General features: G+C 42.5%; 1 protein-coding gene across 1 annotated transcript; it reads right to left on the minus strand.

The window, feature by feature from the left end:
- Window positions 1–374: 374 nt before the first annotated feature.
- On the minus strand, window positions 375–14,445 carry SH2D7 (SH2 domain containing 7). Its single transcript, XM_032763104.2, has 6 exons — window positions 14,135–14,445; window positions 11,716–11,805; window positions 9,531–9,696; window positions 3,781–3,999; window positions 1,153–2,151; window positions 375–425 (listed from the first exon to the last, which is right to left on the minus strand). The coding sequence occupies exons 1-6, from the start codon at window positions 14,443–14,445 to the stop codon at window positions 375–377; spliced, it is 1,836 nt and encodes a 611-aa protein (XP_032618995.2).
- Between the last annotated feature and the right edge of the window lie 354 nt (window positions 14,446–14,799).

Consider the following 14,799-nt stretch of genomic DNA (forward strand, 5'->3'; position numbering starts at 1 on the left):
TGCCTCTTCCAGTTGAGGCACCAGCCCCTGCTCAGGACTCTGGAGTACCAGTAAGTCCTTTAAGTTACTTTCACCCCTGACTCTAGGTCAGTGCCTGAATTTGGTCCTAAATTCACATGGCTCAAGTGAAAAGAAAATTGAAGTTGTGCAGATTTCTATGAACTGGGGGGTTTATAACTATCTGACAAACAACAGGTATTATTCATTTTCCAGCATTTCATCTCTCTTTTTGCTTTTATAAACAGTAAAGGCTAAACATGTCCCTGGTTAAACCCAAAGGCGTTGGGGAAATTACACAAGGGACGAATTTGTCTCTGCGTGTTTTTCTATGATCTTTAGTGTAGGCTAAATGGAACAAATTTAAAACTCCTCCTTCACGATTTATTCTTCTTGTCAGCAAAAAAAAATCTTCTTCGCTTGTCCATCTGCCAATAAAAAAAAAGGAGAAAGCATGTATTTTAAATAGATGGAAAGAAATAGTTCCCAAGTCTCTGACAGCACAGTTGAATATTCTGTATATTTACAGTCATTAATACTTGAAAACTAGCAAATACACAGATTCAGTGACTGGAACAAACCACCTCCAGATGTTAAACTTTTAAATGTACTTTTATGTATTTAACCATAGACTTATATTAGAGATTAAAAAGTTCTCTTGGGCCCATCTGATCCAGCCAGTCCTGTCTGCTTTATACAGTAGTTATTATACAGTAGTTAATGCATTGGCCACTGTAGTTTCGTACGTCCAAACCAAGGGTCCACCACCTCTCTTGAGAGAATATTCTACAGCTTAATGCATCTCCCTGCCAAAAAGTTCTGTTTTCAGGATATATGGTGATTTCTTTTCCTTTATCTTGCCCTGTAATAGGAATACTGCCTATAACAGCAAGCTATAATTGCTAGAAATGTTAATTTTTGGTCATTTTTGCCTGGCTTTTTTTTTTCTTTTGATATCTAATCACAAGCTAAATATGTTTATAACTTTGAGCTTTCTGTCCAGAATGGTATCCTTTAAACAACCCAAATCATGTCCTAAGTGCCTAGAGGTTTAGGACTTTGGAAATTTGCCTAAGGAAAACAGGATCTGATCCTTTTGAATTATTCTGGATGGTACTTAGGTTTTATTTTTAAAGTCTCTTAATGGTACTGTACCTTCTGGTTTGGTTTTGCTTCTGCTCCCTTCAAAGGGTCTAGGGAAATTTGCTCATACGTGTTATCAGGAGCAGGAATTTTCTTTGCAGATGAGCCTTTCTGGAAATTTTCAGGAATCTTTTCATATGTATTTTCAGTACAATTCTCTGTTCTGGAGGATCCTGTGTTCAAAGAAGACACCTCATCATAAGTATCGTTGAGTTGTCCCAGAGAAGACTTAGAAAGTCTCTGAGAAGCTTGATCATGGGTAGATGACTTTGGCTGTCCGACAGGAATCTGTTCATAAGTATTGTTCTCGTTATCAGAGCCAGAAGCAAAAGGCTTACAAGCTTTCACCTTCTCAATCTGCCCATATGTGCTGTGTGTCGGTGAATCATGAAGGATCTTGTTCTTTGGTTTTGTAAGCCCTTCATTGCTTTGGAGAGAGGTTGCATAGGTTGCAAATAGCTGTTCTGAATCCTGGGACTCCACAGAGGTCCTAGCTTTAATGGGTAACTTAGGAGACAACTTAGGGGGTGTTGTAGCAGGAGTACTTAATGTCAATTTTTTTGTGTCTGCAGAAGTTGATGGACAAAGGGATAGGGAATGGACACTTTGACCCCAAGGAAGTGAGGAATGGCTTTTGCCTTGCTCAACCATAACTTCAGAATAAACAGTTTCTGGAGACAATGGCTTTATAAGGTCAATTTTTTTGTCATAGAAACGTTCGGCTTGCTTAGCCAAAGCATACACCGAGCTGATTTTTTTGCTAGGAGAGTAGTTTGCTTGGTCTGGTTCTCCTGGTTTTTGCTGGGTGTCACCTTGTGATGAACAAGCTGATTTCTCAATGAGGATTTTGTCAATGGCAGAGTGGGTCTCCAAACTAAGGCCTCTGCCATTCAGATGGTGTTTGTTCAGCTCCGCATATACAGTGTTTCCTTGATCATTTAAATCTAGCTTGAATGTCTCCTGCATTAGCAAGCTGCTCCTATCCGGCAGTGGTGGGGCTATGTCTGGATCCTGAAATGATGGAGAGGAAACAGAGGAACATAATTTTCAGGAGTCCATAGTGTATATAATATGCAGTGCATCAACAAAAATGATGAGATACATTCAGACCATGGTTACTCCGAGGCAACTTCACAGAAATCAAAGAATCCTTAGGCATTTTAGAAATCCTGTAGCACTTACTACATCCTTACTTATATCTGAGTCCTTCCTCAGAACTCTTATTGAAGCCAATGGGGAATTTGGCCTGATTCAGAATAAAGACAGTGGTTGAGATTTTCAAAGCAACATAGGGGACTTCAATCATTAATTTTCAAGGAGGATGTATGGTTACATTCTCTCTAGTACTTCTCTGAAAATCTCAACCAGCAAGAATTTGGGCCTGTCTCTAGAAGTCAGTTTCTCACCCCTGACAAGCAGCAGCTGTTCAGCAGCTCTCTACCTCCTTTTTTTTGTTTTGTTTTTGATGGAGGGGGAGGTCAGACGTGGGCCTTAGTGCACTGTGAAGAGCCACAGAACCAAATGTTCTACTCTAGGTAAGGGGTCACCAGAGCCATACAGTAGAAGAGACCATCGCCTCCTTGCTCTGTGACTTGATGCCTCTGCTTATGCAGCCCAAGATTGCACTGGCTTTTTTGATGCCAAGTCACATTACAAATTAATATGTAACCTGTCCACAATCACTGCTAACTCCTTCAGCATCACTGCTTTCCTATGACACTTCTGAGAAAAACAGGGGATATGTGTTTATAACAATGGTTCCCAAACTTGTTCTGCCACTTGTGCAGTGAAAGTCCCTGACGGTCCAGGCCAGTTTGTTTACCTGCCCTGTCCACAGGTCCGGTCGATCGCGGCTCCCACTGGCTGCGGTTCACTGCTCCAGGCCAATGGGAGCTGCTGGAAGCGGCGCGGGCCGAGGGACGTAATGGCTACCACTTCCAGCAGCTCCCATTGGCCTGGAGCAGCAAACCAGGGCCACCGGGAGCCGCGATGAGCTGAACCTGCGGACGCGGCAGGTGAACCAACTGGCCTGGCCCGCCAGGGGCTTTCCCTGCACAAGCGGTGGAACGAGTTTGGGAACCACTGGTTTATAGGATTTCATTCATCCCCGTGTGAAAGGCCAGTTCAAGGCCTGTCCACAACTTAAGGCCCACTTAAAGCTCTATTTTGAGTGCCCAGGCCTTATACCTGGACAGCTGCATAGGGGTGAATTTCACTCTTCACTAGTGGCCAAAAATATGATCACATTTTTTTGCCTAGTAAAGTCACCTCTGGCAGAAGCTGAGAATGGATGACAGGGGATGGATCACTTGATAACTACCTGTTCTGTTCATTGCCTTAGAAGCACTGGCAATGGCCACTATTGGAAGACAAGATACTGGCCTAGATGGACCTTTGGTCTGACCCAATATGACCATTCTTATGTTAACAGAAAATAATTCCAAGGGCAATGTTATAATGTTACTGAATCTGTATTTCTGATTCTGAAACATCACCAAATTGGTACTGCACTTCCTGGAACATGGTCACAGCACAGCAGGTCACCCTAGAGACACTAATTAATTCAAGATACCTGCTGTCTCTGCTTCAGACAAGTCCCCAATAGCAGGACGTTACTTTTGCATTCTGCATAAATCCTACCTGGGAGTTAAAGTTCTTTCTTTCTCCTGATAAGTTCTTGTGCTCTCTCTTTGACTTTGAAGGTAAAGAGGTGGCTTCCTTCATTAGCACAGTGGTTTGTGAGCTGCCAGACACTTGCCTTGTCAGCAAGGGATTGACTTCTCCACTGTTTGATTTACTTTCTTTTGAAGAGGTTTGCTGATCCAAAGCGATCTCATCATATAAACTTTTCTCAGTTGGCTGTGGGGGAAAAAAATAGTAGTTAGTTACAAAAACATGTCATGAATAACTACTATGGTGGTAAGTGGGAGGTTCATGCCTTTCCTGAGAGATCAATAGCACGAACTCTTTACTTTTTAATAAGATATAAATAAGTTCAGTTAGCAACCTTGCATTATTCATTCTGCATAAGGCAATACCTTCTTAAATAGCTTTATATAATACTCCACAAGGAGTGTTAGGAACATCAAATTGCTGTACCCAAAAAGACCCATGGTCAATCTAGTCTGGTACCCTATTTCTGACAGTAGTTGAGGTGGGATGCTTCAAGAATCAAAGCCTCAGGAATTGTACACACTACCACTTAATGTTGGTGCAACATATGTCACTCAGGGGTGTGAATAAGCCATTTTTCTAAAGTTAGCTTATAATCTCTGATCAAATTTACTCCTGGGGGAATTCTGTGGGAAGCTGCACAGGAGGATGGTCATGGGCGCAGTTTTTGGGTGGGGGATTGCCTCGAAACAGCGGCAAGGCATTTGGGGTACACGGGGTTACATGCCACTGCCCCCACACATTTCTGTAAGCATAGAGCTGCCCAGTTGAAGGAGGCTGTGTCTGGGCTCCACTGACTCTGCAGCTGAATGTCACCTCCTGGGTCCTAGTGCCAGTCATTCTTCCCTTGTGTATGCAGGGAGCCTTCCTGTTTTCTGTGTGCAACAGTGAGTGGGCGGTGGGACTGGGTAAGGTGGAGTGGGGAAATGAGGGAAGGGGGGGCAAGGGGAAGAGGCAGTGGGGAAGGAAGGGGGATGGAATAGGGCAGGGAGGGGGAATGTGGGAGTGAGGCATAGGTGCTGGAAATAGGGATGCTGTTGCACCCCCTGGCTTGAAGTGATTTCCATTATACACAAAGTTTGCACTTTAGTTCACTATACAAATTGTTCCAGCACCCCTGGAGTGAGGGGAGGAGGATAGGGCATGGGCATGAGATGGGGAAAAAAAGGTGTTAGGGGAATTGTGGGGGCGGGGGAGTAGGAGACAGGCATGAGGCATCCCCTTGGCAGCATCTGGGCTCCCACATTAAACAGACACATCAAACCCTCACCCTGACAAGCTCTAACCCCCCCCACATCTCGATTTCCCCAATGAGCCCCCTACACCCAGTCCCCCACCCCACTGAGCCCCAGTCAGCTGCACCTGGGCCCCCACCCCATCAAGACCCACTCCCCCAGTACCTAGACCCCCCACTGAGCTCTCCACATATAGCCCCCCTGCAAAGCCCCATCTCCCCACACCCAGACCCCTCCCCCACTGAGCCCCAACCACCTTCACCTGGACTCCCTCCAGAGCCCCATTGCCCCTGCACTCAGAACCCCCTAACAAGTGCCTATGCATCCAGATCTCCCACTGAGCCATCCACAACCAGATTGTCCCACACAGAAACCTCTCACCCCACAGCTGGATCCCCCTCACTAAGCCCTCCACACCTGGATCCTGCTGGGATTAGCCTGCCCACCCACACCTGGTGTGCCTGACACAGGGGGCAGGACCCCGGGATGTTTCTGGGGCAGGCCCAGGCCTTGCACTGTGTCAGGGTCAGGTGCAGCCTCACTGACAAGTCCCTGTACTAGGGGAGGTGAGAGCTTCAGGGTGATCTCCCACCTCAATGCAGCCAGTGGCCTGTGCTCCCCACTGCCATGCTGGAGCCACATTTATTTATTGACAAATAAAATGTGCAGAATTTTAAAATATCGTGTGCACAATTTTTATTTTTGGTTCAGAATTTATATTTTTTTGGCACAGAATTCCCTCAGTAGTAGCTCATGCACCTTCGCATTGCTGCAACTTACCACCCACTCTGTCTCAAATCTAAACCTCTTAAGGGGCCAAAATTGCAGGCCTGATCCTAGAGCTTCAAGTCTGTAGTGTATTTTCATATGGAAGGAAACATTTCATTCTTTCTAGGTACACAATAAACTTCAAACTAAACTGCTAAAATCCTATCAAAATCATGCTGTCAGTACTGTCCAGAGGCCAGAGTTGGAAGCTGTTAAGAATACCTAGAACCTCTGCACCAGCAATACCTAATAAGGCAATTTTCCTGATACCACCCATTCTGTCTGCATCCACTGCAATCATACATAATGGATACAGCTGACTCTTAGCCTGGTCACTAAGCAAACTCAGGTCTACTGGTGGCTTCAAGCCATTCATTTGTACAGGCTGGGTGTGTGAAGTCCTGGCATCAGAAGTCACTGTGAAAATTCTTCCTGATGGGTCTCAAATCCATCCATTCCTGCTAGTATGACATGTTCTTTGTATTTTAATTTATTTTATTTTCATGTTACATAATTCTAACAAAACAAAAACCAGAGCCTGGTGCTGGCTGAAGCCTGCAGCTCCCTGATCTAATCTGAGCTGTCCAGCCACACCCCTGTCCTTATACAACAGCTGCTCCTTGCAGATATTGTGTCCAATGCCTTCTTTCACGTATTTTAAGTTCTATCTACTTGTCTAATTTGGCATCAATACCCAAGGCAGCTTACCAGGGTTGAGAACAAATGTTTTGCTTCCTGCACATAGGTGGGAAGACATGGGGCCAACAAGAGAGAACATGGGTTGAGAGGAAATCAAATCAGTATCTTAGATGTCTGTATACTAATATGAGAAGTATGGGGAATAAGCAAGAAGAACAAGAAATGCTAGTTAATAAACACAACTATGATATAACTGGCATCACAGAGACTTGGGGAGACAATGTACATGACTGGAATATTGGTATAGAAGGGTACAGCTTGCTCAGGAAGGACAGGCAGGGAAAAAAGGGAGGAGGTGTTGCCTCATATATCAAAAATGTGTACACACTTGGAGTGAGATTGAGATGGAAATAGGAGACAGACTTGTTGAAAGTCTCTGGGTACGGATTAAAGGGGTAAAAAAATAGGTTGATGTCATGTTAGGGGTCTACTACAGCTCACCTAACGAGGAAGAAGAAGTGAGTGTTTTTTTAAACAACTAACAAAATCATCCAAAGCACAGGATTTGGTGTTGATGGTGGATTTCAACGACCCAGATATCTGTTGGGAAAATAACACAGCAGGGCACAGATTATCCAACAAGTTCTTGGAATGTAATGGAGACAATTTTTTATTTCAGAAGGTGGAGAAAGTTACTAGTGGACAGGTTGTTCTAGATTTGATTTTTATAAATAAAGAGGAATTGGTTGAGAATTTGAAAGTGGAAGGCAGCTTGGGTGAAAGTGATCATGAAATAAGAGTTCATGATTTTAAGGAACAGTAGGAGGGAAAACAGCACAATAAAGATAATGGATTTCAAGAAAGCAAACTTTAGCAAACTCAGGGAGTTGATCCCATGGGAAGCCAGTCTAAGGGGAAAAACAGTTCATGACAGTTGGCAGTTTTTCAGAGTTTCATTATTAAGGGCACAAGAGCAAACTATTCCACTGCGAACGAAAGATAGGAAGTATGGCAAGATACTACCCTGTCTTAACCAGGAGATCTTCAATGATCTGAAACTCAAAAAAGAGTCCTACAAAAAGTGGAAATTAAGTCAAATTGCAAAGGATTAATATAAACAAATAATACAAGTATGTAGGGAAAAAATTAGAAAGGCCAAGGCACAAAATGAGATTAAACTAGCTAGAGACATAAAGGATAACAAGAAAACATTCTACAAATACATTAGGAGCAAGAGGAAGACCAAGAATTGCATAGGCCCGTTACTCAGTGAGGTGGGAAAAGCAATAACAGAAAATGTTGAAATGGCAAAAGTGCTAAATGACTTTTTTTGTTTGTTTTCACCAAAAAGGCTAGTAGCAATTGGATGTCTAACATAATAAATGCCAGTGAAAATGAGATGGGAACAGAGGGTAAATTAGGGAAATAAGTTTAAAATTACTTCGACAAATTAGATGTTTTCAAGTCATGAAGGCCTGATGAAATACATCATAGGATACTTGAGCTGACAAAGGAGATATCTGAGCCATTAGTGATTATCTTTGAAAACTCATGGAAGATGAGAGAGATTCCAGAAGCCTGGAAGAGGGCAAATATAGTGCCAATCTATATAAAGGGGAATAAGAACAACCCGGGGAATTACAGACCAGATCAGCTTAACTTCAGTACCAGAAAGATAATGCAGCAAATAGTTAAGCAATCAATTTGCAAACACCTAGAAGATAATAAGGTGATAAATAACAGTCAGCTTGGATTCGCCAAGAACAAATCATATCAAACCAATCCTAGTAGCTTTCTTTGACAAAGTAACAAGCCTTGTGGATGGAGGGAAGCAGTAGATGCAGTATATCTTAATTTTAGTAGGACTTTTGATACTGTCTCGCATGACCGTCTCATAAACAAATTAGGGAAATACAATCTAGCATGAGCTACTATAAGATGGATGTATAATTGGTTGGAAAACTATTCCCAGAGAGTAGTTATCAGTGGGTAACAGTCAAGCTGGAAGGACATATCAAGTGGGGTCCCACAGGGATCAGGTCTGGTTTTGTTTGATATCTTAATCAGTGATTTAGATAATGGCATAAAGAATAGACTTATAAAGTTTGCAGACAATACCAAGCTGGGAGGGTTTGCAAGTGCTTTGGAGGATAGGATTAAAATTCAGCATGATCTGGACAAACTGGAGAAATGGTCTGAAGTAAATAGGATGAAATTCAGTAAGGACAAATGCAAAGTACTCCAATTAGGAAGGACAAATCAGCTGCATACGTACAAAATGGGAAATGACTGCCTCAGATGGAGTACTGCAGAAAGGGATCTGGGGTCATAGTGGATCACAAGCTAAATTTGAGTCAACAGTGTGACGCTGTTGCAAAAAAGCAAGGATGATTCTGGGATGTATTAGCAGGAGTGTTGTAAGCAAGACATAAGAAGTAAAATTCTTCTGCTCTACTCCACACTGATTTGGCCTCAACTGGAGTATTGTGTCCAGTTCTGAATGCCACATTTCAGGAAAGATGTGGACAAATTGGAGAAAGCCCAGAAAAAAGCAACAAAAATGATTAGAAGTCTAGAAAACATGACCTGTGAGGGAAGATTAAAAAATTGGGTTTGTTGAGTCTGGAGAAGAGGAGACTGAGGGACGACATGGCAACAGTTTTCAAGTACATAAAAGGTTCTACAGAAGGAGGAGGGAGAAAAACTATTCTCAGTAACCTCTGAGGCTAGGACAAGAAGCAATGGGCTTAAATTGCAGCAAGGGCAGTTTAGCGGGGACATTTAGGAAAAACTTCCTAATTGTCAGAGTAGTTGAGCACTGGAATAACTTGCCTAAGGAGGTTGTAGAATCTCCGTCAGTGGAGATTTTTAAGAGGAGGTTAGACAAACACCTGTCAGGGATGGTCTAGATAATACTTAGTCCTGCCTTGAGTGCAGGGGACTGGACTAGAAGACCTCTCGAGGTCCCTTCCAGTCCTATGATTCTCTGATTTTTAGCCTCAGCCAAAGGCAATAGTTACTATGTTTGATTTCATTTCATCAGGAACTAAGTGAATTCTGAAGAGTTGAACATACCTGAGCGCAAACTGTTGTAAGATTTTCTCCAAAAGGCTCAATTTCTGAAGTCTGGTAATAGCCTATCAGCTGTGCAAGGCTTTCATGGGTACAGGTATCCCCTGATACTACATAATGTCCATTCCGTAGGTGATTAATGACGAAATGCCGACATCGATCTTTTCCTCTGCAGTTGAAATACATAGTTTAGATTTAAATAGCAAGCACAACACACAGGCTGAGAAAACTGTTCAGTTTTTGCACTCATGGTTCAGGTTTGCAAAACCAAAACTTATGGGTGTTTGGAACCAGCTTCCATTTTATTTGAAACATTAAAAAGGAAGAGATTTGGTATGAAAGGGTCTGATTTGGCCTATTGTTGCATGGACAGGTTTAATTCTGGAATGTCCTAACTTTTGAATGTTTGATTTTCACCCTTAATATTCTTTTAGTGTAGTTTTTAAATGTAATCTCCTACATTAAAAAAACCTGAAAAAAATTGAAATTCCATCATGTGGAACCATATTGACTTTAAATTGGGTCCTCAGCAAGATTGTAACTGGTAGCATTAGTAGGCTGTTATCCTCCATGTGGACCAGCCACTAGTAAGGGATGAGAAACATATTCTGGCAGTGGATTTCACAGATACTTGCTGACCATGGAGGAATGGTGAGATTCAGGAATAAATGGGCTCCATTCCAGGGCCTGGAGGGGAATGTGCTGTAGTGGACAGACCTTCTGTCCCAGTGCCCCCAGCCTGTTTCTGTTCCCCTTTGCTCCTATCCATCCCTAATCCCAGCTTCTGCCCTGTCCCCCTCTGCTCCAATCTACCACACCCAGTCCTGACTCCTGCCCTCCTTTCCCCTCTGCTCCTATCCATCATGCCCAATTTTGGTTCCTGCCTTCCTTCTCCTCCTCTACTCCTATCCAGCCCTCCGGCTCCTGTCCACCTCCCGCTCTGCTCCTATCCAACCCAGTACAGTCAGGCCATTTCTCCGTTTCACTGCCTGGGCATCACTTTGGGAATCATTGTGAGCCCAGGAGAGGCAGTCTCCCTGCTCTCAGTTCTGGTGCCTGGGGCACTGGGCTGTAGGCATGCAAGAGTGGCTGTTGCAGGGAAAGACCAGCTCAGACCCTGAAGCCCTAGGATGAAACATGCTCAGTGCAGACAGAATTTTTGAAGAATTTAGTGGTCATGTGCAAGTTGAGATTTTTCAAAGGCTTTTTACATGGTGAAAATATAGCTGTTTTTTCCCACAGGAGCAGCTAATGACAGATTTCTGGCACCATCTCACACATCACCTCTGAATTTGATCCCATGAACTTGACTGAAAATCTATTGCATCAGCAGCAAACCTAGGAAAAAACCATCACCAGTGACCAGCTATTGAGCTAAGTACTAACACCTTTTGGTAAACAGCAGTATGAGGTTTAACACCAACCTGTTAGCTGAAAAGCAGCGTGAATTCATGGTGCATCTAATGAGGAAGAGGAGGTGTTGTCTGAGCCCTGAGGTAGGGTGTCAGTGTGAGAAAAGGAGAGGAGAAACTCCCATGACGTGCTGGTTGAAGCGTAAAACAGTTTTGCATTTGACCACAAACAGTCATGCTGCTGCTGCTGCTGCTGCTGCTGCTGCACACACAATATCTAACAACTGTGAAAGCCAGCAGAAGTGTTTTCATGTGCCTCTCCCCATGTCCTATACTGATCAGATTGCAGATCCTCTCTGATAATTGGGTTTCATGGTCCCTTCTTCTCTAGAATGATCAATTTAAAATAGGCCTTGCTTTTTTAGTCCTATATAGGGCCCAGTCTTGAAATCCCTACTTATTTAATGGGGTGAGAACTCCAGGACTGGGCTCTTAGTGAATACAAAAATCCAAAAGATAAAATCATTACCATAGGCTTTGGTAATATATTTCTTCTTGGTTTCTTAATAGCTGTAAATATGACATTTCGTGCCATTGTGTAGATTACTGACCTCTTCATTCTTTTGGGATATTTAGCTAGGGGAGACAGTGTAAGAGAGATTTTCATTCCTCATGCCTCAAGGCAGAAACTAATCACCCGAGCAGGTCAGGAAGCAAACTCAAAGGTGTAAAGGGTGCATGAATCAAAGTATGTAAAAAGAAGGGCAAATTACAAATGGTGACATTTCCCAACCAAATGACAGCAGATTTCTGTTCCGTGTAAAGTTCAGTCTTACCTATATGACAGAATGTAACCAATTGTTTTGTCACTTAATCTGATAAGAAAACAGCCAACGTCTTTGTCTTTAAGCAGCTCTTCACTCTGCCTGTAGAAAGAGAGTGAATTACAATGAATTTCAAGTTTCAGAGTGGTAGCCGTGTTACTCTGTATCAGTAAAAACAACAAGGAGCCCTTGTGGCACCTTAGACACTAACAAATTTATTTGGACGTAAGCTTTTGTGGGCTGAAACCCACTTCATCAGATGAATGGAGTGAAAAATACAGTAAGCAGAATATATATTATAGCACATGAAAAGATGGGAGTTGCCTTACCAAGTATGGGAGAGGGTCAGTGCTAACGATCCAATTCAATTAAGGTGGAGGTGGCCTGCTATGGGCTGCATGGCCCCACAGTATGCCAACATTTTTATGTCTGACTTATAACAACGCTTCCTCAGCTCTCGTCCCCTAGTGCCCCTACGTTACATGCACTACATTGATGATATCTTCATTATCTGGACCCATGGGAAGGAGACCCTTGAGGAATTCCACCAGGATTTCAACAATTTACACCCCATCATCAACCTCAGCCTGGACCAGTCCACACAAGAGATCCACTTCCTGGACTCCGCAGTGCAAATAAGCGATGGTCATATAAATACCACCCTATACCAGAAACCTACTGACTGCTATACTTAAATACATGCTTCCAGCTTTCATCCAGACCACATCACACGATCCATTGTCTACAGCTCTAAGATACCACCGCATTTGCTCCAATCCCTCAGACAGAGACAAACACCTACAGGATCTCTCTTAAGCATTCTTAAAACTACAATACCCACCTGCAGAAGTGAAGAAACAGATTGACAGAGCCGGAAGGGTACCCAGAAATCACCTACTACAGGACAGGCCCAACAAAGAAAGTAACACTAGCCATCACCTACAGCCTGCAACTAAAACATCTCCAGCGCATCATCAAGTATCTACAACCTATCCTGAAGTACGATCCCTCACTTTCACAAACCTTGGGAGACAGGCCAGTCCTCGCTTATAGACAGCCCCCCATACTGAAGCAAATACTCACCAGCAACTACACACCACGCAACAAAAACACTGACCCAGGAACAAACCCTGTTGCCAACTCTGTCCATGTATCTATTCAAGGGATACTATCATAGGACTTAACCACATCAGCCACACCATCAAGGGCTCATTCACCTGCACATCTACCAATATGATATATGCCATCATTTGCCAGCAACGGCCTTCTGCCATGTACATTGGCCAAACTGGACAGTCTCTACGCAAAAGAATAAATGGACACAAATCAGACATCAAGAACTGTAACATTCAAAAACCAATAGGAGAACATTTCAATCTCCCTGAACACTTCACTCCACTCAAGAACAGACTTGAAAATGGCAATTCTTCAACAAAAAAACTTAAAAAACAGACTCCAATGAGAAACTGCAGAACTGGAATAAATTTGCAAACTGGACATCATCAAATTAGGCCTGAATAAAGACTGGGAGTGGATGGGGCACTACAAAAAGTAATTTTCCCTCTGCTGATACTCACACCTTCTTGTCAACTGTTGGGAATAGGCCACTTCCACCTTAATTGATTTGGTTCTTTAGCACTGACCCCCCACTTGGTAAGGCAGCTCCCATCTTTTCATGTGCGATAATATATATTCTGCTTGCTGTATTTTTCACTCCATGCATTTGATGAAGTGGGGTTTAGCCCATGGAAGCTTATGCCCAAATAAATTTGTTAGTCTCTAAGGTGCCACATGGACTCCTCATTTTTATTTTTTTTTAATGAATTTCAAGTTAGTATCCAGGTCTATCAAGGTAATACACTAAAATTCCGAGTGATTCCTACAGACACAAAATGCACTGTATTGCCATACTAAGACACTTTAATGAGTCAATGGAGATTACAGTTATTTCCAGACAGAAAAGCACTTCTCACACCACCACCACCAAACAAAAACATTCATTTTTAAAGTTTCTGGTCAAAAAAATTAAGATGGATTAAAATTATGGCAATTATCATAGATCGTCATAATCAATTTCTAAAACTGACACCTGGATGACTAAAGAATGTACAATGCATTACAAGCTGATGCAAAACTGCATTCAGGCATTCTCACCTCTCCAGAACACATGTCAAACACCAACATGTAGGTGATGAAACAGTGACATCATTTAAAACCTGCTTTCTCTGCATATGAATGCCATCCTGTTAAACACTTCTCACTAGAAGAGCAGTGACTTTAAAGTAAGCAGAGGTTGGTGGGTTGTTGGTTTTTTGCAAAGTAAGCTGAAACCTAGTCTGAAATATGAGAGGATTTGTGAAGACAGAGGCACTTGACAAGCAGATTTATTTAATCTACTTTATGCTATACTGTAAGGTATAGGCTGTCTTACTTTCTTGTAATGAATCCATAGAACCACTCAGGTAAAATACCATTCTGTAATATAAGAGGAACCTGCGTCTCCATAAACCACTTCATAGCTAGTTCTTTTAGCATCTCAAAGGACTGGTTTTCAGTTGCTGGGTTAGTTTCCGTTCCTAAGAGTAATTGCTGCTGTTTATTCTCCATGCTGTCTTGAGGTTGAATCTGAAGCATTTGAAGGGAGAAAAAAAAGAGCAATGCTACTTGTAAACCTCCACTGCCGTCTTTATTATGGGGAATATGAGATCTCATTTGCTTATTGTACTCTTCCCTGTGGCTCATTAATCAGATGATAACATATGCTCAATGCTGTCATTGTTATCTGGTTGTCATTGGCTATCTGGTGCTTTTCTCTTGTGCAAGGACTTTTAAGGCAAAATCTTCCTCTCTGACCCAAAGGATAGAATTTGGTCCCGATATTCAATATTTCTCTGTATACTGGAACAAACCTGATATCAGTGCAAGCTTTGGGTATGTAACAGGGAGCAGCAAATTATTTTTTGTATTGCAGTAGCACCAATCTAGATATACCACAGGTCTGACAGGAAAATTTTTCCCTTACACGTTTACAAAAAAGTGTTTTGTCTTTGAGTGGATTAAGTAAACCATGTTCAATATTGGAACTTCTAAACCATA

Source organism: Chelonoidis abingdonii, chromosome 9 (assembly GCF_003597395.2).
Source record: "Chelonoidis abingdonii isolate Lonesome George chromosome 9, CheloAbing_2.0, whole genome shotgun sequence".
Classification (NCBI taxonomy): Eukaryota; Metazoa; Chordata; order Testudines; family Testudinidae; genus Chelonoidis; species Chelonoidis abingdonii.

Coding starts and splice junctions, on each gene's coding strand:
- SH2D7 (XM_032763104.2), bottom strand. CDS start 14,445: ATGAGCCACAGGGAAGAGTACAATAAGCAAATGAGATCTCATATTCCC. Junction 4,000..9,530: donor TTACAACAGTTTGCGCTCAG/GTATGTTCAACT, acceptor TTTCCCCCACAG/CCAACTGAGAAAAGTTTATA. Junction 426..1,152: donor AAGCAAAACCAAACCAGAAG/GTACAGTACCAT, acceptor TTTTATTGGCAG/ATGGACAAGCGAAGAAGATT.